Genomic DNA, 25,062 nt, shown 5'->3' with positions numbered 1-25,062 from the left:
AATGTTAGGGCTGATCAGTTTATACTGATCAATCAAAGAGCCCAACAGCACAGGCAAAGAACATCAACAACTGTTGTATTGACATTTGATACTTTTTTTTTTAGTTGTTTCGACAGAAAAAACATACACATACACACATGTACACACACTGACGTAACAAACAGGTTTTGGGGGACTTGTAATGAACAGATTACATGAAAAAAATGGAATGAAATTAAATGGAATAAAGACAGGAAAAGCATCTGCATAATCTGATCCGACCAATATGGATGTTTGGTTGTTTGATGTTTGGTCAGAGACCCGAGAGCTCGTCTCAGTGAATCCATATTTCTTGGTCGACCGCTGTGCAGGTGCTTTTCCTAATACACAAAGTCACAGTTTCAGTTCCAGCACCTCCAACAGGTTTGTGTTTTTCAGGTAGTTGTTTATTAGACAAATAGATGACAAAAACAAAAGGACAAAATCTTTGAGATATTCTAATTTTTAGTCCCAAGAAGTTGCAAAAAACACTGAACTCCAGCTCCACATCAGTTTCAAACACAAGTTGCTGTAAATTTCACATCTCAAGCCCAGAACCGTTCACGTGTTAAACCAGTGGCCACTGATTTCGTTCTCTGTATCAGACCTCAGTATACATGACTAAAACAAACAATAAAAACTAAGAGTGCACACTTTACAGACAGTAAACAGGGGTCTATTTTATTTTGAATGAGTCTTTTAATTAATGCATTTCAAGTACTCCAAAAATTACATCTCTTTGCACAATACAATTTGAAATTTTTTTTTTTTTTAGTAAAAATGTTCAAAGTGAACAAAAATTTCCGATACTGTATAAAACACAGTGAACATTAAAATCAGACAGTAGTATTACTTTTTAATCTTGTGTTCTTTCGGCCTACATCACCTACAACATTTCAACTCAATTTGGACATTTTCAGTGCACGTTTATCTAAAAACTGTACCAAGACTACGAAATTAAAAAGAAAGTAAAATTTACAGGCATTATTCTTCTGCTCTTCTATCCAAACCATGCCACAGGATAACGAAGACAAAAATGAGAATGTAACATTAACTCCATCACACTGAATTGTTTTTACCATTGATGACGGTGGAGAAAAGTATCATAAGCAAACTCCAGTTCAACTAGCACATATAAGAACATAAATAACTTAGAGGAAAGGAAAATTTGTCACATATGAACATCTTTGAACAACTTACTCTGGAATTAGAATACAAAAAATGAAACAGATGTATCAAAATGTAATTTTTCATTTTCAAATGAAATGCAAATTTTCGAAGTACTGTACAAGTTTACATGTAAGTTCTCTAGGCCTAACAGGCGTGATCCAGCCTAGACGTAGATGACATTTTTAAAAAGAGCTCCATTTTGTACAGACATGAGAAGTTGTACCAACTGCTGACCTGCCTAATTCATCTGCCATGTGAAATTAAGTGTAAACCGTGAGACACGTTATTTCTGTGTCCCCTCCAGAGCACACGTGTGAATATTACGACCATCAGGATAGTGTTGGAAGATATTAGTTGAGATTAGTATTGCATGCATTTAAAAAAAAAAATAATGCCAGGATAAAATAGTCAGGTAAAATAAAGTCAGAGAAAAAAAAAAATCCTTTGATGAATATATAATGCGAAATCCTGCGATTTACTTTTTGTTTTTGTGCATAATTTGCACTCATTTGCCAATTTTTTTGGGTTTTTTTGGTGGAAAAAAACATTTGCATGATAAATAAATCATAGGATTTTGCATAATATACCAGATGTATCAAATCCTTTCATTTAGTGTTGTCATTTTCCAAAACATACCTCATGCTTTGCTGCAGCGAGAGGAGGAAAAAAAACAAACCAAAAAAAACTAAAAACACCTGAGGTGAAACAATCTGACAAAAACAATCACATCTTCTTCATTTCTTGCCTTTTTTGGAAAGTGGCTCCTACAGGTGCACCCTGTGTTTTTGTTTTGTTTTTAAGAAAACTTGTGCACAAAGATCAGCTTGATAAAGTTTTATGGCACGCTGATGTAAACTCACACCGAGGCCTGCACTCATGAGCTCTTAAGGGGAATCAGTCCGTGGTGAGATCTGACCGGGAGAAAACCTGCAGGTGAGTTTTTAAAGAACACAAACAGCTGCTTGTCTCCAGTGAAACGAAGTGGACACACTGAGGAATGTGTTGTGTGAATAGTGAGACAATACTGCCGCCTTACGTCGCTCCTTCCACTTGTTCAAAGACTTAACATTAATAGTTGTCAAAGCAAAGAGTGTTGAGTGACATACAAATATTACAGACCTTGGTCAATTAATAGTCACATTTAATAAATGTGTCTGCATGCCCACATTGAAAAGTTCTTAGATTCGCTATCTTGAAGAATAATAGAATGATTTAATCTTACAATTTTTTTGTACATCCACACCGGAGTCATTTTTAAATTTATTATTTCCACACTCATGTAAACTAACTCTGTAACATGATACACTCTCGTTTCTAAACTAAGCCACAGCAGCCTTCACTTCCCTTGTTTTCATATCTGAACAGGTAGAATCATCATAAACTTCATTTAGTGGTTATTCATTCTTCATTATCAAAATCAAAATCGGTAAAGACAATAAAAAGGTATACCAAACTAGGTGATGTTCCCTTTCTGTTCCCATGACTCTACACCTCATCTAGCTTGTTACGCAACATGAGCAAAACGTGATGTTATAGCAAGACAATAAAAAATAAAAAAAAAAGGATGAAGAAAAAGGGACCTCGAACAAAGGCCTAAAATGTGGGATATGGTGACCTTGTTGTTCAACTTTGAAACCTAGCGATCTAAACGTGAAAGAGATCCACCTGATTGGACGACTGCGAAGAGAAGTCGATGGCCGCACATCCTTCGACCGCAACGCCCAAGGAACTCCTCACAACCATCATTCCTTCTTTTATGTGTTAAGAGTCCTGAGAGCACTAACCAAAAAAATAAAAGAAAAATAAGTGAAGAATTACACATTTACAGTAGAAGAAATAGTTTGTTTTCACTTATGATACACTAAATATGTACAGTCACATGCAGAAGACTGTCTGCACGAGAGACCGGAGCCTGTGTCTTTTGCCGTTTGACATGTGTAAATCACAAAAGTGCCGCAAATCCCCTCTGAGCGTCTCTCATTTCTGGCTTGAATGGCGAAAAGAAAAAAAGCACAGAACAATTCACCAGCAGCCACGGGTGTGTCACTCAAGAAGACGTTGCAATAGAACCAAAAAACTAAACCGAAACAAGAAAAAAACAACAAAAAGAAAAGAAAAGAAAAAACTCACATCACAGAATGTACTAAAGCTACACATGATTCCTTAACTCCTTGGCACTCCTTCAAAAAAAAAAAGAAAAAGAAAAGGTGGAAAAAGATGCTAGATCACACTGCATTGGAAATGGCTGATGGTCGAGTCCACTCCACAAAGAGCCAATTGAGTTGCTAGATAGTGTTTTCTCTTTTCCACGTGTCTGTTTTGTCTGTAGATGGAGGATATGATGGTGACTAACAACCATGTCAGGCTTTTCTTTGGATGGAGTGACGCTTTTGTTTCCCACTGTAGGCACAAGGAGGAGCCAAGGCATTGGAGGGAGGGAGGGAGGCGGGGTGCAGGGTCTCAGCGTCTCATCTGGCCCATCTGATAGTTCTCTCTGGGCTGGCGGTGGTGCCTCTGGGGCTGCGCCTGCCGCTGAGGCTGCCTCTGGGGTTGCCGCTGGCCGCCGTGGCCGCCGTGGCCTCCGTGCCCGCCGTGGCCGCCGCCGCCGTGGCCTCCGTGCTGATGGGAGTGTGGGTGCTGAGACTGGTGCTGCACCTGGGAGTTGGCGTGCTGCTGTGCTCGCCGCCTCTTCAAAGTGCCTGTCGGGGAGACGGGAGTTTAGGTTTAGATGAGCTCGTCAAAAGACAAACGATAAAATTGTAAACAAAATATCTGTTTCGTTTGAGAATACAGACGGAGGAAACGTTTTAAGTCCCAAAACTCATTTAAACTTGTTTATCGCCTCCACAACAAATGGAGGAATCTACAATTTACTGCGTTCAGGTGGGAGGAAACAACCAAACTATGGAAAAACTACAGAACAGTGTATTGGTATATGTTCGACAGGTGGACTCAACTTTGTGTTGTTAGGCCTAAATCAAGATGTCAAACACAACACTAAGAAAAGTTGTGACCTTAACAATAATCAGCTGCTTTAAAAAAAAATTCAATTCTAAACTCTGAGACATTCATCATGCCTGTATACACACTCAGAGTTTGACAAATCACAGCAACACATTAACCAATATCTGTTATCTCAGTATTTGGTACAAGATCAAGATCAGACCTTGTTAAAATATGCACCTTTATATGAAACTTTCCATATATCTACACAAGTATAAAATAATTAAAAGAGACTGAATGTGTTGATGGAAACTGATGCATGACACTTACAGAGTGTTAACTAGAAAAATCATTAATTATCAAGCTCATTACTCCTGGTGGTTGGGGTATTAGTGTAATAAAGTAATTGTCCTTCTCAGCTCGTTAAGAGAAGCCTCTTCCTCCGCTCCTTGTGAACCTCTGGACTCACCTGGAAGTGGTTTGGGAGGGGGGAGTTTGGGGTTACTGCTCGGTGTGTGGACACTACAGATCTTAATGAAGCCAGCCATGAGCATGATGAGGGCGATCCCCATCAACAACACCGCCCACCAATGGGCCTGGAGGAGAAAATGAAGAGCGGATTAAACACGATCGATACAGAGACGCCTTGTTATGATAACAACAACTAATCCTGCAAATCGAGAATCAAGAAGTTGACACGTACCACAATCCACTCCGCGATGTTCTCGTAGAGCTCTGGGTTGAAGATGGCCTTCTTTAGCCTGGCGAGCGGCCCGTCTGCATCCACCAGGCGGCATTTCATGAACACGTCGCAGTAACCCTTGAAGTCGTTGCAGGGCGAGCCGGCTGGCAGCGTGGTCACTTTCTTGTTGAAGAAACGAGCCAGGCGCTCCGAGCCGGTGCTGCTGCACGTGTTGGGATTCACTGAGGAGATGGATCGTGGATTGTCAGAACAATATTTTATTAAGAAAAAAAAAAAGAAAAAAAATCAGTTGTCGAGGTGGTTAAAAAAGGTAAATGACTCACTCTTCTCCATGCAGCACACGTGGCAGAGCTCCGTCTCGTCTTTGCCGTCTTGGCTGGCACAGGTGCACGCCTCGAGCCCGTACTTCTCACAGATGGAGCCGGAGCAGCCCTGCGGGGGAGGAGCACGAAGACAGGCGAGATAAGACACTGACTGGTATGAATATCAAGTTGCTATAACAACCGGTTGTTCCAGGTGTTAAGTCTTCAGCCGCTCACCCCGTTGAGGCAGACTTGAGTCTCTCCGTGGCAGGCGGTGAAGTTGGCCTTGGGCTCCGACGTGGGGCACTGGGCGCTGACTCCGTTGCACATGCCCTGGTGAGCGCACTCGGACTCCTCTCTGCACTTGTCGTTGCGACCCTTGTACGAGCACTCGGCGGTGCAGCACGGACCCTGGCTGGGACTGAGGGGCGAGACACAGCAGGTGTTGAGGCGAGAGTTGAAAATATCACAATCTATGTCCATGTTTAAACGCCATCTAAAGGAACAACTGCTAAACTCATATACTGGTACATACATACACATCCTGGGATTACAAATTGTATGTTAAGTGTATGTTGTGTTATATGTAGTATGTTAAATGTAATAGTGTCAAGTGCATGTAAAATGTGTATGCATTGTGTGTTAATGTTAAAGGGATAGTTCAACATTTTGGCTAATTGGCCCATTGCCATAATCCCTATAGTCATAGCAGTAGGTTTGTTACTTTTATTTGTCGGTGCAAGCAATTTTTAGAACGGCGGAGCAGAGCCGTGAGCTGCTCAGAGCTACGCTACGGAGGCTAATGGGATTTCTTGGTTTCCCTAATCAAACTCATCAAATCTATATCTATTATTGTCTCATAGTGTGGTGAATGTGCAGGTCACAATTTGTCCACCAGAGCGTTTTGGAGTTGTTGGATTGTGTATTTGATGGATTTGATGAGGGAAACTAAGAAATCCCATTAGCCTCCGTAGCGTAGCTCTGAGCAGCTTGCGGCTCTGCTCCGCCGTTCTAAAAGTAGCTCACACCGACAATTACAGGTGACGTACCTACTGCTATGACTATAGGGATTATGGCAATGGGCCAATTTGCCAAAAATGTTGAACTATCCCTTTAAGTGTATGTCTAATGTATGTCAAATCTATGTGAAATGCAGTGGCGTGCACAGGGAGGGGGGCAGGGGGGCCCCCTAAGGTGCCCCCTGGGAGCCAAAATGCGCGTTAAAGTGCCGTCTTGGAAGCCAAATCGCGCCCTCTTCAGTGGCGAGGATGCGCTATACTGTATGTGCCCTTTTTTCCTTTTCGCCCCTGCCCTTCAAAAAGTCTGTGCACGCCACTGGTGAAATGGCTCCTATTATAAGCTTTAGATAGCTTCCTAAGGAGACCAGTTCACATGCCTAAAACTGGCCACAATATGATCTAGCAAATTAATTATGATTGTGTGTGTGTGTGTGTGTGTGTGTGTGTGTGAAAAGCACTACTACTACTAGTCTAGAGCTGGCAGAGTCTTCCCCATGAAACATCACACCAACAATAAATAAATAACCTCCTAAATAAAATAAAATCCTGGTCTTACCTGCAGACTTTGTTGGGCTTTAACTTGCACTTCTTGTTGTCCGGCTGGTTGGCGTCATAGCAACACTGGTCTCTGCACTGATCGCTGTAGCCACAGTCGCACTCCTCTCCCGGCTCCACCAGGCCGTTGCCACAGATGGGCTGGCCAGACTCTGTTTGGGGAAGAAAGAATCAACACTGAGACGGGGTTTCCCCAAAACTAGAAACCGACTTCTTGCAGATGGGACTAAAAGTCAGTCAGCGCAAGAATCCCGTCGTTCCAAAACAAAACCAAACAAATATCGCTGGGAGAGAGTAAGTTGCCGTCATAACACGGATACAAAAATCTGTGCTGAAGCGTTTGTTCAAAAAGCAAAGCAAACAGACCCTGGGGAACGCCCGGTGTAACATTAAACCCAAACAAACACTCTCATTAGTGTGGTGGTGGAGGAGCAGAAATATCAGGCAGCGCAGGTGCACCGAGACTTTTGGAAGGCAACAAGAATATCTTAGCATTTTTCTTCCAATATCAGCCAAGACTGATACGGTTCAGACTCCATGAGCAGAACTAATAAGAATCTGTAGACATGCCAATCTTATGGTTCAGCATCTGAGAGACCAATAAGTATTTATGTTGTTGGTGAAAGTTGTTTGAAGTGATACAAAAAAAAGAGAAGACGACAAAAACCATCACACAAACAGCGCAATCTGCCAAATACAGTCAGTAAAAATAATCCTGGACTGATGCCAACATTGCTTTTCAAAGCCAATACCAGCTTGAGTCCTGCTGCATTTTTAGTTACATGGATTAACTCCCCAGTCATCACTGGGCTTCACAATCTAACACAGTCATCGGTACAGGTAAGAACCAGACTGTTACCGTGGTTTCTATGTACACGTCTGGAACAAAGTGTAGCGCCAAGGTCAAAGGCAAACAGTAAAACGTACCGACAAAGCAGTTGCTTCTCTTCTTCTCCAGCACCTGGCTGATGTTGCGGATGCTACATATGGAGAATTTATTGTTGTTGAGCTTATCTCCTGACGTAGCTCTTGCATACATGATATAATTCCCTTTCTCCTTCTTGTCTTGGCTTTTAGATTCTCCAGGGGTGCACTCAGATCCAGAGTCATGCTGAGAGTGAGAAAAGGAAAAGAAAGAAAAAAAATCACAGGTTAAAAGAAGAAGGGACAAAGTGTACGAGCCCCTAATAAATTCCTTCTCACTGTGCATAAATGTGGAACATCTAAGTAACTCACCGGGGAGCCGAAGTTGTGTCCTACTTCATGAGCAAATGTGATATGGGAGACTTTTGGAGGTACGTGGGAGGCGTAGTTCTGTACAGTGATTATACCGGTGTTGAGAGACTTCTTCTTTCCGTCTGAGTACAGCTTGCTTTTTTCACAGATGCCTCCAGAGCTCCCTGAGAAGGAAAAGCACAGATTTGAGCCAGAGTTAAAGAGCAAGTAGGATTTTGCTCATTAAGGAGAGGAAATCTGATTATTGAACTTACAATTATTCATTATTATTCCCTAGAATGATCTAACACTCAGCCGAGATTGGGTGATAAGGTACAAGGGCTGTGATGTGTTATATAATGGTTTAAAGCCTGTATCTGTTAGTTAGGAACGTATTCATATCTTGTTTTAAAAATAGGCCAGACTGTTTGCTGTTGCTCATCATTGATGATCCACAGACTTGTCGTGCAGTACCTGAGGGGGCTCCGACCCAGGCCAAACCCAGCACTCCGTCATCAAAGTCTCGGTCCGTGAATACGTAAGCCAAACAGTAGTCGTCGTGGTTTTGCTCCGAGTTCAGCTCCAGGAACTTCTCCACGCCGATGTTGGCGAATCTGAATGGGTTTGACCTGTCTCTCTCGTCATTGGTTGTATTGATCTGTGAAGAGGGGGAGGGGGGCGAGGGGGTGAGCTCAGATGCAAATACGACAAACTGGGAATCAGTTTACCAGTACAGGACTTACCCGGATCCGTTTGACCATGAAACTGATGTTTCGTATCCCCATGAAGTCTGTTCCCTGATAGATGGCGTCGATGGCCTTGACGTGGCTCGAGATCTGAAATGTAACAAACAGACTTTAGCTGTGACGATCCGAGCACAGCGTCGGCAGCCTGTTGACTAAACCCACAACGTCTGTTCAGCGTGCGATACGAGCAAATATACTATGACAGAACAAATGTACACTATCTTTGTAAAGGGGACAATAAACTGTTAGTTTCACTGTATTCTGTGCAGTAACGAATGTTAGACTAACAAACACAACAGCCACCAAGATTATTTATTTGAGACTGTATTCCAGGAGGAATAATGTGACTTTTAAAGTAATAATTAAAAACATTTGAGAAACACTCTCTTTTACTTTTGCTCTGGTGAATATAAAGCTACTAATAGCAGGTGGTTAGTTCAGCACAGCATGAAGAGAACCAGGGGAATTAACACATTACATCTTGTTTAACAGATAGATATTGTTCCTCTCATCTAACACTCGGCAAGAGCACAAATATTCCCAAAACAATATTCTTTAAACAGACTATGTTTCCCCGGGAATTATACTTTCACTAATTTGCTACTTGTTATTTTTTTGTGCACTTTCAGGCTCTGACTAAAAAACACGGAGCATTAGTGCACACAACCCTGGAGTGAACCCTTGAGTTATTATTTTTTTTGATGCTCTATTGTAAGTGTTACGACTCACCCCTTGTACTGAGTAAGAGGTGTTATTATTCCTGTACTAATTATCCTTTAAACTCTATACTAATGAGCTGCTTCTGATGGTTACAAAAGTGCCTCTGCGCCGTCACCAGACAAAAACCCTCCACGCTCACTGTGTAAATCTCATTTTAACAGCAGCGCATTAGCATGAAGGCAGCGCTGAGTGTGTTGTTACCTGTGCAATGACAGCCTCTCTGGTCTTATAGTATTTGTAAAAGAGGTGGTCTGTCTGTATGAATAGCTGACAGGTATTTTTCTCAACCTGGGCCATCCTCTTCCTCCTCAGCAGCACAGGGTCATTAGAGCCGGCCTCAGTGTGAAGGTCCTGGTGTGGGCAGCACAGGAAACGGAGAGTAGGAAATAGACAGTTAAATAAAACATATATATATAGCATTTTCAACCAAACACTGGCTAAATTAATAATGTCCTGTATTTTTAGGCTGCGGTTGTCAAGCTGCAGTATGTTCGTGGACTGTGCTGAGGAACATGTGCGTCTTATGTCACATAAGAGGATAAGGTGGGGGAAACCCAGAGGGAACAATGAGAACAAAAGCACAGTACACATCCAGTTTGAGGAATGATTTGCTTTTTTCTAAATAAACAACTGGTTGGTGCCTCCGTCACGTAGGCAGTTTTAAGTAGCTCCAGTTTGTCAATCTCATCAATTACAATTACAGCCATGAAGCAAAGCATCTGTACCAATAAATGCTCTGTGATCTTGTAAAAAAATAGTTAAATTGATATGAGGGTTATCCATCTGATAAAAAAAAATGTACAAAGATTTTTTTAAAGTGCCATTGCTCTTTTAAAAACACTGACAACTATGAACAAGTAATTTGGTATGAAAATATATTGGAAAGAAACTGTTCTGCATGTCATTAAAAATAATAAGAGCATTTTTATTCTTTGGCTGATATGGTACAAATTGCATGTGCGTTTGGTTTAGAGAAGCAGGCACAACTTGAGATAGAGGCTACAATTGGTTTTTTGTTGAAAGAGTGTTTGAGGATTCTGGTTATACCTTCAGAACGGCACTCAGTGTTGTTAAATGGCTTTCAGGTTTTTCAAAGATTGCCGCATAGTTATTTTCAAGAAAATTGGGTGCTTAGCTCTGTGACTTGAATGCAATGATAATAAATATATAAATGTATATATAGGAGGCACAACCCAGGGCTAGATTTATGGGCTGCTGGGCAGTGTGATTAACCTAGCCTTCCTCAGTTCATGGAGGACTATGAAATCACTAACCACTCCTTTTACATAATAAAAAAAACACACAATGTGTAACTTCTCAGAAGATGAAGAATGTCAAAATTTACAAAGAAGTCATTACAATAGACATCCAATCCACTTCCTCTTTATATGAACACCCAACCCAGCAAATCAGATGAGTGTCTTTTACTGGTAACTCCAAGTGTGAGTATACATTTACTGCATTTAATTAATCCCAGTTAGTGTTTGTAAACTGTGACACTGTATGGTATACAATTCATTTTTGAACTGTTCACAGTAATGTATCCAAGCTCCAAAAAACTGCTTTACTTGTCAAATACTCAGTGTTGAGGAATTATGAACAAACTGGGCGTTTTTCTTTCTTTCTCAACATTGATGGACATTTGCCCTTTGCGTGTATTTGTTGTGCAATTCTGGGCTCTGGGTTGAAAACGTTCAAACAGGAAACCAGGCATTACTGTGCACAGAGCCCTACTTTAGGATGACATGTAAAACTTTCAGCAAAGAACAACTTGTTCTCCTAAGCTACCAATTCATCATGTAGACATCCATTAATTAAGCCTAGACAGGCCATTCTCATCTGTCAATAAAAACTCAATCTGCATACAGAAACTGAGAAAAAAAAGCCACTACGGGTTCCTGTGACCCCGACAGAGCAGAAAAAATGTGAAAAAGAAAATCCGTGAAAGCCAAACAATCTCTTTCCTTGGTGTGATCATTTAATGTGGTGTGATCATTTAATGTGGTGTGGGGTGAAGTTCACCTTGGGTGGCTTCTCTATGGCAGAGCCTTGGTACTTCCTCATCCGCTCAAACACTGAGCTATCAGCGCAGCCTCCCTCTGGGCCGTACTTGTGAGGGTAGTCTGAGTGAGAGAGGCAGACACAACACTGTTAGGATTATGGGAGACAATGTTAGCTACTTAACCCCCTGAGTCACTCTATTTCTGGCGCTATTCATGATCAGCTAATGGATGTACTTACATGCCACTTGAGCCTAGCTTTGCTGTGTGAGCTGTTACTTTCCTGTGTCTCTCATTAGCAATTCTTCCCCTATTTCGGTTTAATTTGCCCCTCAGCCACATACTATATGTACACAGATGATTTGAAATTACAGGGTGCCAGTGTAGTTAAGTGTGCTTGGTGCTCACTACTAGTGCCAACACAGTAAAGACTGTTAAATGAGTCACTAGCCCAGGAGAAAGATCTTGTTACTCAGCTAATGAGCACCCCAGGTATCTTAGCTCCCTGGGGGGGGGGGGGGGGGGGGGGCACCACACCAGTCTGTCTCCATCAGCTCAGCTGCCCCTAACCTTGCACTTTCCCGATCACACATTTACATATACATGCATCCAATTACACAAACCCGGCGGTTACAACAGCTGGCTATCAAAGTGTTTGTGCGACCGAGGTTGTTGGGGGACTCACGTATGTCGTCTTCGTGGTAGATGACGGAGTGGAAGGGCACATCTTTGCCCTCCAGGTACCTCTCGGACGGCTCCACGTAGTAGTTGCCGTGGTAGCTCTGAATGAAGCCCTCGAACTTACCATCCACAATCGAACCGTGAGTCAGGGTACCTTTCTCACCTGGGAATCCAAATGACAGGGTTTTTTATATTTCAGAAAAACACGGCATACCAAAAAATTGCTTGCGACTCCATTATTGCTTTTATTATTAAGAAAAATATTAAAGCAGTAGGATTCAAATGAAAAGTCTCACCAAAGATTTCTCCAGTGTAGATATGAGAGGTATCGAATGGAATTTCTTGTCCTGAAACATCAACCTTTAAATCTTGGGAAAACAGGGTGGTATCCCTCTTCATTCGCAAATTAAAATGCCTGGAATCAAAGACAACAGGACAACTGTTTCATCTACATTGCAATGAGCTAATATCCTTGTAGCCAAACTCGCCACAGAAGTGATTCCTCATTTATTCATGTCACAGAGTGCGAGCCTATGGATCTGGGTGGGGATCTAACTTTGGCTTCACTTAACAGTGTTCCCCCAGCCTTTGAGGAAAAAGGAAAATGCAAATGAACGGGGGAAACAGGTGAAACCAAGGGCATGGTGTGGCAGAGAGAAAACATCTAAACACTTTTCTGTTGCAGGAGCCGGGGAAACTGCAGTCTTTCTTTTTTTTCAAGAAAGGGAACAAAAAAATTAGGGCATCTTGAAACAACGCTGCTTTTTCTTTGGTAGATAACACAGAAACAAACATGTAACAGTAACCTTTGGTTTCATGTTACACCTACACAGCGCTCTTATTGTATTTTTGTATTGTGTGTAAGTTACAGTCGGGGGCGGTCAGTGCACAGCAGCTGAAGCAACTGACCGCTTTGGAAAAATATGGTCAAACTTCACACGATGGTGCACAAACCATGTATGTGCACAGTATCAACTGAATAGTGCACAAAGGCCAGGATGCAGTGAAATATCCGCTGCATCAGCCATATATAGGCATTTTTGCTCAAAGCTGGCAAAAGGAATGTGTGCAGTGCTGCAAATTAAGCGTAGGAATTTGAGTTGTATCTCTAGTTTTGTCATGAAGTCAAAGGGAAAAGAAGCTGACACATTCCTGCTTTTCAAAGGAAAAAGACATCTTCTTTCCATGTGCTTGTTTGCACAGCTCTTTATCGTTCTCTCCCCTATTAAGCACCATCAGAGTTTAGGAACAGCAGGCCCTGCTACAGGCAGGATGATAAACAGCCTTTGCCAAGCTCCCAGCCAGATGGTCTTGACTTTGTCATGGAGAGTGTGGACACTTTCTATCAAACACCACCTCTTCAAAATGCTGGATGAGAAACCCCAACAAGGACTCTATGAATGACTGTATTCATCCATCCATCCCTCCATCAAGGAGGCTCCCACCCAGCTATCAAGTGTATGAAAACACCTGATCTATCATAAGGCTAACTAACACATTCAGAGTTTCTACCTCACCTGATCTGCATGTATTTAGAGCGTGGCAGAAAATCACAATAAAACCAAAACCAAGCGCTGCAACATAATTATCCTCATTGTTGATCAATCTCCTGATCAATCTAAACAAATCGCTCAGTCGTTTGTCTGTTAAATGTCAAAATATTGTTAAAAATATGTTTTTGATAATCTTAAGTCTATGTTTTAGGAAAGCAACAAATGTTCATCGAATATATCGATGTATTATCAAAATAGTTGCCAGGTCATTTTTTTATCAACTGATCAATCAATTTATTGCTTTAGCTCTAAAGGAGTGACTTATACTGCATGGGGAAAAAAACGACAGAGATTTGAAATACATCCTCACCACAGAGTCAAAGCGATGCCACGATTTCATAAAACCGACATGAAATGTAAACAATTTTCAATCACTCCACAAATCTCTGCTCTACCGCTGACCTCCACCTTTAATCATAAACAATGCAGCTTTGCAACTAAATAAACAGACATACACACAGACTGAATTTCCCATCTGGTTAATATCAAGGAAAAAAAATGACAAACCTTCCATGGGCATGAAAGTCTAAATGAAGGAACTTGTCCTCATGAGAGAGCGCTCTCTTGGCCCTTTGATGCTTGCTGTGCACAAGCTCTGTGTCATAGGTCAGACCTTCATAGTGACGGATGTACTTGTTCAGAGGATTTCTGTAGTGTCCTGTATGAAAAGAGCAGAGAAAATCCTGTTAGCAATGAAAGACAAGGATATTTCAAGCTTAATGAAAGTCAGCCGTGGTGTGAAGATACAGTTTTTCTAATTTATTTTAGATTTTTTTTGCATGCACTGTACATAATAAAACTGCGTGGGCATACACGTCACACAAAACATTAGGCTAAATCAAGGAATATTGTTTAAAAAAGGCATTAAACTATACGTGTAAATGACAACATGTTCACAATTCAGCGTTGAGGATTAGACAATAAGATCCATGTGCAGACATTTCTGAGAGCTTCAGTATCACAGAGTTTCTATCACATCAGGTATTCTTGGCAAATGCCAGTTTAACCAAAACACATATGTTAGGTAATGTAGTTCAAATCCTCAGATATATTATTCTAATACTTTGAATAATATTAGAGCAAAGCAACGGTGTATCACTGTAAATAACGAAGGCAATGGTGCATGTTAAGATATCTTAGGTGCACAATTAAATAGACGATCAGGCAGATATTTGACAGGCAGGATTAAAACGATGGGAAATGACAGCAAACCAGCATGGCCTGTGTTTTAAAACCCTGCTAAATCTATTTAAGTCAAATGGATGCCAGTTTTGGAGCCTTGCTAAACAACAGCCCCCAGCATCACAGCATAATTATTTCGCCAACAGAAGAGTGGGTGGTGGGCTCGAAGGAAAAAGATTCTCGAGCGCCTCCACCCATTTCACCAACTGCTTCACATTCAAAAGGACTAACTCCATTTCAAGAAAAACATAGTATTTATGTTGAGACCATTTAAACCCTTGTGAAAGTTACTTCTGCTGCATATTCATCCTATAACATGCAAAACCAAAAGAAAGTATTTTCAGTAAATACAGCATGTGTAATTAGTACTCTCCGACAGGTAATTATGCCTGGCTGGTGGGCCATAAATTACAGGATTCAGAGTTACTATATAACAAAGATGGGTAAGTAGTCCAGGCTTCAGCTACTTCTACAGTCATGTGCATTATAAAATATTTAGGTGCTAACATTAAATTTTTCATTGAGGTGACTATGAGAAGTGAAGGCCATGACTATTTTGAAATACCTTAATTCCTTAAGGCCTACAACACAGGACAATAAACAGAGTGACTGATTTTTACATTTCTGATATGATACAATGACATTTTAGAAATATTATCCAAATGCATCAAGATAACAAGATTAAACACAACCTTTAACATATTTTGATTAAAAATAATAATAACACCACACGAAATTGGCCTAATGTGTGAAATAATGGTTACAGCTTGTTGCAAAGGTAAGACATGGGCTTCAATTAGAGGTGAGGACTGTATGGATTGTGAATGAGAGACATGGACACAAGTGACTGACAGCTTTAGTGTTAATAAAACTAATATAGCTGCGTCTTATTTTATTTCACTGTGCTGGATTTAAAACCACAATTGCAACATACAGCAGTTGTGTGATGCCATATGTACAACGAGCAATTAACAGACATGTCGTTTTTGCCTCTAAAATATTAACACATGAGAATTATTTACTACATTTTCCAATCCAAAGTTTTTTGCGGCTCTACATTAAATTGGAAAAATAGTGAGAAAACCACCGCAGTGACCACAGCTAACACAACAAGTAAAATCCCACCAGCAGCCCTGAAAACTGGTGTCATGTTCACTGTTATCACTGGTCTGCCTCAGATAACATAATGTCAGCGGCCAGACCTTGTATCTTTGTTAAAATCAGTGTTAATGTTAGCGGCTACGGTGTTAGCAGCAGGCACAGAGCTGACGGTCCGCTGAGCCAGTCGGCTTCTCCATCTTCTCATAACAATGGCTGTCGGCGCTGTCCGCACGATAACAACAAAACCAGCCCCAAACGCGACAGTAAAAACTGTGACAACACGCACAAACAACTCGGCAACGTCGCCTCACTCCAATCGACGGCACGAATCCGCGTCGGCTTTTCGCGATATGAATCATTTGTTAGCCAGAAGTAAGACGGCAAAAAGGGTGCAGTCCTCTTCACAACAAGCAAGCAGCAGCAGCGGCAGCAGCGGCAGCAGCAGGCCCCGCTGATCCCTCCTGGTAGCTAACAGGCTAGCAGCCTTTCTGCTCCCCTCTCCCTCTCTCTCTCAGCAGCAGCGGCTCCACCGATTCAACCACAGCGACCAAAGCTGTCCGTCTGGCAGGCGCCTAAACTCACCTTGGGTGTTGTTCAGCAGGTACGCGAAGAGGAAAACTTTGAGAAGAAGCATATCTGATAAATCCATTGTTAGAGCATTGATGCCGTTTTCACTTTATTGTCCTACTTAGATAGGCGCAGACGCCCTGTGTGTTTATTGCAGCTTCCTCACATCGCCTCCCCTCGCTCGCTCTCTCTCTCCCTGCGTCATGACGTCAGACGCAGCGACGCTCGGCATCCCTTCCCCCCAAAGGCGTCCATGATCCGGGCTGGTGGATGTGACAGCTCCCCCTGTACTGTGTCTTAACATAATATGCCTGTTACCATGGATAATACGTCCAGATACTGTCAAAACGAGGAGATTTGACTTGGTACAACTATTTCAATGTATATACTTATACTTCATCACAATTAAGAGGGATATATATATATATATTTTTTACTTTTATGTCACCTTTATTTGAAAGTTGAAAGTTTTTTACATCCAAAATACATGATTTAGTTATAAAATATAATATATTATGAAGGATTAAGCTCTGATAGGATTTACATGAGGATATCATGGTTTAATAGGAATGACAAAGTGACTTGTCTCACAATGATAATGCTAGATCGCCTTGTCTTAAAACAACATTTATAGCAATAGCCTGCCAAGAATTATTAGTTTTCATCTTCTTGCTAAGATACTATTCTCTGCACAAGACATTATAGAAACATCATCTTTTGGAATCTCAAGGACTCCATAATTTAACGCACTGTTAGGGGCAATTCTGCGCAATGAGCACATAATTATATTTTCCTGACCATAATTACAGACTTTCACTCAAGTTTAATTTTAATGGCAAGAGAGATTATTCTTTAAATTGTTATACTGCTACTTTTAGTTGAATAAAGATGCAACTTCAATTTTAACCAGTGCTTTTTAATTTAGTTCAGTGGGAGATCTTTTTGATATTATTACATACTTACATTGTTCAAGTAAAAACAAAACAAACAAAAATGCATCCAAAGGTCCCGCTTCAGTCAGAACAAACAATCAATGTAATTATTGCAATACAACTGTTATACCAACCAACGAACCACTGTGTTCAGACATTTTAGAAACCAGCTAATTAATCAATTGACAGAGAAAACAAAACAGTTTAACCAATGAACTGCAGCCTTAATATTCCTTTCTTGGTAGCTAACTGATGTTTTTTCTGGTAGAGAAATGGTAAAACTAAGTATTTATAACCCTATTATCAGAGTAATTACTTGCATAACAAACTCATAGAGCTGTCATGCAAGTTATAAGCACCTAACTAAATGTTAACGTTGCCTGGCAACCCAAGATCCTGAGAATATAGTGTTGCCAAAGAGAGAAAAAAAAAAAACACCATCGGTTTTGTGTTGACGTTGGATTCATTTCCTGTCATGCATCAGCTCCAATTATCTGTAAGCTATTTCTGATCCTGGCAGTTCTCAGTGACGATCATCTGATGATGCACCTCTTCCCGTTGAAGATAGTGGTTTCCTCGATGATAACACCACATGGTACAAGGAACTCCACCCTTATACTGAAATAGGATTAAATCTTTTTTATATACTGAAAATAAACCGAGTTTTGAGAGGTAGTTATCAACATCTGGTCTTGACAAACCAGACTCAGAAAAAAAACCCAAATCATTATTTTATTCTGAGTCGTTCTGCTGATGTTTTCCATTTTCACCACACTCTGATTAATTAGCAGCAAAATTGTAATCTTAATCGGTCCTTCTGGGTTTGTTTATTCCAGACGAGCTCCTCTGGCACCAGTCGCCACCACGTGACACACCTCCACGTCAGCACCCAGCTTCTGCAGCTCATCCAGCCAAATCTGTTGTTTCTGAGACAGTCGGTCACTGGGCCCCTTAACCTCCACCAGCTACAACAACAACACAACAACTCATGTCACAGGCCAAAACACACTATAACGAGTGTCTGAATCCATACACAAAGGGAAATATCAGCGAGCATGTGACGTGATCTCACCTTGTAGGTGTTGTTTGAGGTGTTCCACACAACTAGATCTGGCAAACCTCCACGGCAGTGTCTGTAGTCTTTTGACATCCTTGCTATTACTCCTCCTACGAAGGCTCCGCCAAGGCAAGACACCAGGGACTGAGCGCATAAAAGTGGTTATGTTAGTAACATGTTATTATCTACAATAGAGTAGAAAAAACATCAGCTCCTCTGTATCTATCGAATCTGTTCAGGGCATAATTTGCATCATCTATCCAACTGTAATTAGACACGATGTATGAAAAGAATCAATTTAGTGCTTAGATTGATAAGATCAGTGGACTCAGAAAGCTCTGCTCATAAATATACTCACTATGATGGCAAATTTATTAAAAAGCGACGGCTGAAATGTCTCTTTTACAAAAGTATTCAGACCCTCAGCACCTCCAGTACCTCCTGGCAGCACTTACGCGTTTGAATCTTCTTTGGTAAATTAGCACTTGAAGTTTTGTCCAAATGGTTCAATTTTAAACCCATCAGCACAGAGATGTTCAGAGTCCTTTAAATGTCATTTGAACTCAGACACAGACTGTCATATGCCTTTTACACACAGTGGCCTCTGTCTCATCACTGCACCACAAAGGGCCGATTGTTGGGAGGGCTGCTGAGAGGGTTATTCTTTAGGGAGATACTTCCATCTATGCAGAGGACATCTGAAGCTCTGTTTGAGTGGCCTGGGTTTTTTGTCTCCTCTCCATCCAAGGCTCCTCTGGCCTGGTTACTGAGTGTGGCTGACTGTCAACTCAAGGAAGCATCCTGATGCTGCTGAGCTCTTCATACCACTTTATACCTTTGCCTTCATCTATGCTTCACTGCAATTTCCATTGGGTTTCATTGCCTGCTTTTTCCCCTGACATGCATTATGAATCATGAATTATGGGGTGTACACAGGTGCATACTTTTCTAATACTATGCCAATTCAATTTGCCACAGTTGAACTGGAATCAAGTTCTAAAACACATCAAGGAAAGTTATACTGTAGCAAACAAGGTGCCACAGCAAAGAGTCTTAATTGCTTTTGTAAATGTGAGATTTCAATATTCTTTCATATTTTATAACAAAAAAAACAGAAAAAGAGGATTTACTTTTTCATTATACCCAGGGGGCAAAGCAAAAAAACGGACACGGAGCGTTGTAAAAGGTTTGACACCAGAAATTATCTCTAGGAACTTGAAGGATTAAAACCTGGGTGGACAACCCGGTCAACTAGCTGCTGGAAAGCTACAGGGGGCTAAAACCCCTTTCTGGGGTCATTTTGCTGGTGAAATGATGTAAATGCAAATATTTAGGTACTACAATGGCATAAATAGTCATACAACTATAAAATTTGGCAGAGAGTATCTTGACACATAGGGGGAGGCATGAAAAAAAGATTCTGGGGTTTGCTGCAACTCAATTTTAAGATATCTCCCTCAACATCCCAAAAAAGACAAAAAAAAGTACTGTTCGTCTGACAAATTCTCATGAAAATTATTATTTTTCAACACCTTATGGAGAATATCTATGCTTAACATGTATATAGAAAATTTCCTTAATTCATAAGCTTCCATTTGAGTCCCAGATAGCCTTTCTATCTCAAAAGCTCCACTTGCTGTGGACAACGGTCTTCTCTATCTATCTGTTCACTTTGGGGAGACCAGAAATAGAATGGTTTCTGATCATGCCAGTTAACATGGAGTTTTTCACAATAGGTGTTGCATTGTTTGGAGACAGCCTGTAGCTTTCCAGTAGCTAGTAGAAAGGCTATCTTGGACTCAAATGGAAGCTCATGAATTAAGGAAATTTTCTATATACATGTTAAGCATAGATATTCTCCATAAAGTGCTGAAAAATAATAATTTTCATGAGAATTTGTCAGGCGAACAGTACTTTTTTTGGTCTTTTTTGAGATGTTGAGGGAGATATCTTAAAATTGAGTTGCAGCAAACCCCAGAATCTTTTTTTCCTGCCTCCCCCTATGTGTCAAGATACTCTCTGCCAAATTTTATAGTTGTATGACTATTTATGCCATTGTAGTACCTAAATATTTGCATTTACATCATTTCACCAGCAAAATGACCCCAGAAAGGGGTTTTAGCCCCCTGTAGCTTTCCAGCAGCTAGTTGACCGGGTTGTCCACCCAGGTTTTAATCCTTCAAGTTCGTAGATATCATTTCTGGTGTCAAACCTTTTACAACGCTCCGTGTCCGTTTTTCAAAAAACTGGGATTTTGCCCCCTGGGTATTATGGGTTATTGTGCCAAGATTGGTGGCCAAAAATTGAATTCATTTAAAATTACATTGGTCTGAAAACAGAGTTTATACCTGTGTCTGCTGGAGTGATGAGAAAACTTCCCAGTTGACCAGTGAACACACTTTACCCTCCTGCGTGGTCCAGACATCCTCCAACATGCTGTGCAGCGTCTCCACAGACGCCTCGCTGAGCAACTGAACACGACAATCAATCGCCTCCTTTCTGTTCTCATAGAAACAGTCAGTGTAAAGATCCAGGGGACATGTCTGTTGGAGGGAAATAACACATCATGACTCAAACTTGTATAGATGTGTGGTTAATTTATTCAACAAAATTATCTGGAGCTTGCTTTACCTGGAATGGGTTTCGGAAAACATCTGGAATACCTTCCATGAAAATGATATCCCACAGGAAGAGAGCAAACAACATGGAGAATGTTGAACCCTCGCCGTGGATCCCTGTTACATGAAAAAATAAATAACAGTGCAGCTCTTGTGTGTGAATCTTTTTGTTTTGCAATAGGAGAAGAAGCGTTGTTTACCTTGGTCAAATCCTTGTTGGCGGTAATGTGCTAAAGACAAATCCTCCACAGAGCATATGACGGTGGCATCAGCGCTCTCCTCCCCCTCTCCATTTGTTGGTAGAAGAAACCTAGATTTGCCTGTGCCACCCTCGTGAGGAAACAGCTGTCCACGGATTGTGACCTGCAGCCAAAAGCGTGTTTACTTTCATACGGCCAACTATTTCCCAGGAAACCCCAGTGCTGACGGATCGTGCCAAACTCACATGTTTGACGTCTTGGACATGGACAGAGGGCAAGTCTCTGAGTTGCAGGCAGTACTTCTTGAAGCTGGCAGACTCTTTCATCCTAACAGCTCTCTGATGCAGGGCGAGTTTATGTCCTGTCCGTACCAGCGTGTCTGACAGCCCATCTCTAATAGCACAAATAGCCTGGGGGGGCAACGGAGGGAGAGAGACAAACAGTCACACAAATGACAACACAACATCTCAGCAGCACCGTGTCACGCTCAGAGATAAATGAGATAAATGAGTTGCTCCGAGGAGGTGAGTGATGCTCACTTCCTGAGGTTTTTTGAGGTGCTGGTGGAGGTTTAGAGCCAGTCTGTCCCACCACCGCCCTCGGCTGTCAGGACAGTAAGCAGTCTGCAACAGTAACGACCGCAGCTCCTTTATTGCTTCCTGAAACACAACATTTGCTGCTTTACTTATGACGCTGTTGATAAATTGTTCAAACTGTGACAGAGTGTGAACGGATAAGGTCACCGAACCTCGTATCGACGGAGCCTCTGCAAGATCTCCACCCCTCTGGATGAAATACGAGTGTAGGCCCATCCTGTGGTGAAGCTGCGCAGGAACACCGGCAGCTCTTCCTGATGACTATCCAACACAAAAGTTAAGTAAACACTAAACATTCAGAGGGGACTCTCTATATCTGTGCTTTACAAAACAAATAAATAGACTGATATCCTCATCACCTCAGGTCATGGTTTGTCCTCAACTCCTGCCAGGCGCTTTTGGCAGCGCTGTAAAGCTCTAGGGCCTCTTCCCACTGACCTGCCTGCATGGCTGCAATTACCTCTTGCAGGGATCGCATTGATGCTTCATATCTGGTGGGAATGTCAGAGTCAGGAGCATATACAGTATGCATGTCTATTCTGTTTGAAAAAAAAGAGAGAATAAAGTCTTTCTCACCTGATCAGATCTTCTCTGTCTTGAAAGACTTTGGCTGCACGTTGCACTGTGTAGTCGGGGAAGGTCAGACGTCCTGAGTTGACCAGCAGGATGGTGAAAAGCTGGCTCTGGCCACCGGCCGCCGTCTCCTCCTCATCCATGCTGTCCGTGAGAGAAAAGAGCAGAAGGATGCGAGAGAAGACGGCGCGAGGGGCGCGACAGAGACGCACACAAGAACCTGCAAGCTGCTTCGCCCTTTAAAACCAGAGGGGGCAGGGATTAGACCGCTGTGTAAATATACCGGTGCTGTGATTAAACCAAAGGTAAATGATCGTCTCACCTTTTGAGGATGACAGCCCGTATGTTGTTTTGAGCGGGCGTCAGAGAGAAGAGGGACTTCTGCTTGCTCAGGCGAAGGAGCCCCTCCACCAGCTGCTGTTTCTGAGTCCCAGAACCGCCCAGATGGAAAGTCTTAGCCAGAGCTTTGAGTTCAGGAGCAGGCAGCAGGTCTAGAGCCTCTTCTAGGTCTCCAAGATCCTTCTCTTTGAGATGCAAAAAGAGAAAAAAGTGGCATCATACATTAATTCTATAAATCATCCACTGTCTTAACAGTTGTAAAAAAATAAATGCTGAACAAATATGAAAAGTCTTCAACTACATACCAATACACATGTCAGTACTTTAGGAGATTTCAGCTCAGTCAACTAGGAATGTACTTAAACACTGATGAATTTTAGGCATCATTATTTACCTGTCTCTAAAAAGCCATTTTTCACCAGCTCCTGGGCGACAGGTTCCAGATCGCTGCTTATCTCTTCATAATCTAGTTTGTTGACTTGAAGCCACTTCAACTTCCGCTGGAAGAGCCTCACATACAGCTTCTGCCCCATCACTTTTAATAGAGAAGAAACATGACAACAGTCAAGCCTGATTTCATGATCATTACATTTTTTTTTACTTGACAATATATGACTGATAGTGCAGCATACCTGACAGCCTCTCAAATGCATGTACGGGCGACATGTCATCCTGGTTGAACAAGGCCCTGTCGTCCTCATTCTCCAGCACAGCCTGGAGCACGGTCCTGAAGTTACGGAGGTAGTAGGGAAGCCGTGGTGGGTGAAAGCCCTCCACAGTCTGCTCACCGCCGGTTTGCTGAGCACCAAACTCTGGCAGCGAATCGCTATTGATGACTGCATCACTTATCTCAGAAATTTCCTCTGAACTCAGAAGGGGGTCACCAGAAGAGGTAGAAGGTATTTCAGTTTCACGCTGCTCTGCAACAGCTGTCTCTGCAACTGTTTTACTTTTACTAGACGACACCTCCACTGGCTCTCTGCTCTCCTCAAACTTGGCTTTTTTTCTGAAACCTGCTGTTTTGCCAGTGGAAGGTGTTTGCTTCTTCCTCTTTGCTAGTTTAGAGGAGGTGGGGCGCAATGTTGGAGCATCCACTCTCAGTAAAGTCTCTGGTTTCCGTGTTTTCTGTTTAAGATCACGTCCTTTTTCTGAGTTGAGGAGATCTGCGACTGCTGCTGGAGTCTCAGCCTCGGTTGCCGTCAGGTCAATGACTGTCACGCTGTCTGTTTTGTTCTCCGAACTCTCAATAAGAACATTTTCTTTCTGTGAGCTGCTGAGTGTCTCAGGAGGATCTGTTTCCTTTTCAGGGAGTGCTGCTGGAGCATGTTTTCCATCTGTCTGCGTCCTCTCACACGGCTTATGATACTTCCTAGACAGCTTGGAGGAGAGACTTCCCAGGTCAATCGTCCTGACTACAGTTTTACTGTGTATCTCCCGCGGTGCCGGTGGCTGCTGATTGTTATTCTTTTTGAAATAAGGACTGGTCTTGGTCTCCTTGACATCTTCTTCCTTTCTTCGATCCCTCTCCGGGGACTTTGTTGGATCCTTCCTGGGTGACAGCTGGATGCTTGGCACAACACTATTACTTGCTGAGGCGGCACTGCTGTCTCCTCTCTCAAAGTTCTGACATTGCAAATCAATGTGCTCATTGATTTTGAATTTTGGTACCAAGTGGCCACACAGGGGGCAGGCCAGCTTAGATGGAGGCTGGCTGCTGAAGAAGGAGCTGATGGGAGTGACGGTGGCAGCACTGGCAGACATCCCAGCTGTGACACTGCCTTTCTTCTTGCTTTTGGACAATGACAGACTTCGCCTCGGTTTACCTGTGTCGTCTCTCTGGGTCATCGTGCAGGTATAGCTGTGGTGGTGGCTCGATGGAAATGTGTTAAGACGCTTTTCTTTGTTGCATACTCTGTTTTGGCTAATTTAAAAAAAAAAAAGCTTACTTGGCTCAGAAATAAATACTTATGCACGTTTTTAAATCTTCACATATTTGCAGCTTTTAGATTCGGACACAGTCGTTGTAAAAACGCATGAATATTAATAAAATACTGTCTGTGGTGGGTCAACACATTTACAAACATACCGGCGGTGACATTTGGTACCAGAGGAGCAGCAACAACATGACGATCCCGCTCCTCAGGCTGAAGCAGCGGAGCACAGAGCTTCAGGAGTAGGCTCAACTAATCGATTGCAGATCACAGATAGTCCTGCATCGATATTATCAAAATGCTCCAAACTCAAAACGCAAAATTAATAAATATTCTTGTTC

General features: G+C 42.0%; 2 protein-coding genes across 3 annotated transcripts; both read right to left on the bottom strand.

Moving 5' to 3' along the window:
• Positions 1-678: 678 nt before the first annotated feature.
• Positions 679-16,739, bottom strand: LOC146985681 (disintegrin and metalloproteinase domain-containing protein 10-like). The gene is made up of 16 exons (XM_085778846.1): positions 16,491-16,739; positions 14,133-14,283; positions 12,369-12,487; positions 12,077-12,235; positions 11,414-11,514; positions 9,593-9,742; positions 8,669-8,761; positions 8,400-8,583; positions 7,947-8,110; positions 7,638-7,821; positions 6,712-6,862; positions 5,374-5,557; positions 5,158-5,266; positions 4,835-5,055; positions 4,601-4,727; positions 679-3,887 (listed from the first exon to the last, which is right to left on the bottom strand). The coding sequence occupies exons 1-16, from the start codon at positions 16,555-16,557 to the stop codon at positions 3,649-3,651; spliced, it is 2,403 nt and encodes an 800-aa protein (XP_085634972.1). The 5' UTR covers positions 16,558-16,739; the 3' UTR covers positions 679-3,648.
• Positions 16,740-17,383: 644 nt separating this feature from the next.
• Positions 17,384-24,939, bottom strand: fan1 (FANCD2 and FANCI associated nuclease 1). Of its 2 annotated transcripts, XR_015035990.1 has the most exons (14): positions 23,423-24,939; positions 23,185-23,325; positions 22,774-22,975; positions 22,455-22,688; positions 22,238-22,369; positions 22,031-22,139; positions 21,822-21,941; positions 21,528-21,692; positions 21,283-21,445; positions 21,096-21,199; positions 20,813-21,007; positions 18,480-18,608; positions 18,127-18,372; positions 17,983-18,093 (listed from the first exon to the last, which is right to left on the bottom strand). XR_015035990.1 is itself a non-coding variant. In XM_085778844.1 (13 exons), exons 1-13 carry the CDS (start codon positions 24,633-24,635, stop codon positions 18,235-18,237), a joined length of 3,045 nt encoding a protein of 1,014 aa, XP_085634970.1. In that variant the 5' UTR covers positions 24,636-24,939; the 3' UTR covers positions 17,384-18,234. The 2 variants fall into 2 exon arrangements, 1 of the variants encoding a protein (XP_085634970.1); XM_085778844.1 differs by having other exon boundaries at positions 17,384-18,372.
• Between the last annotated feature and the right edge of the window lie 123 nt (positions 24,940-25,062).

Source organism: Trachurus japonicus, chromosome 6 (genome assembly GCF_045865225.1).
Source record: "Trachurus japonicus isolate A0001 chromosome 6, Traja_1.0".
Taxonomy (NCBI): domain Eukaryota; kingdom Metazoa; phylum Chordata; class Actinopteri; order Carangiformes; family Carangidae; genus Trachurus; species Trachurus japonicus.
Note: the sequence above shows the minus strand (reverse complement) of the source record. Positions and strands in the feature narration are given on the sequence as shown.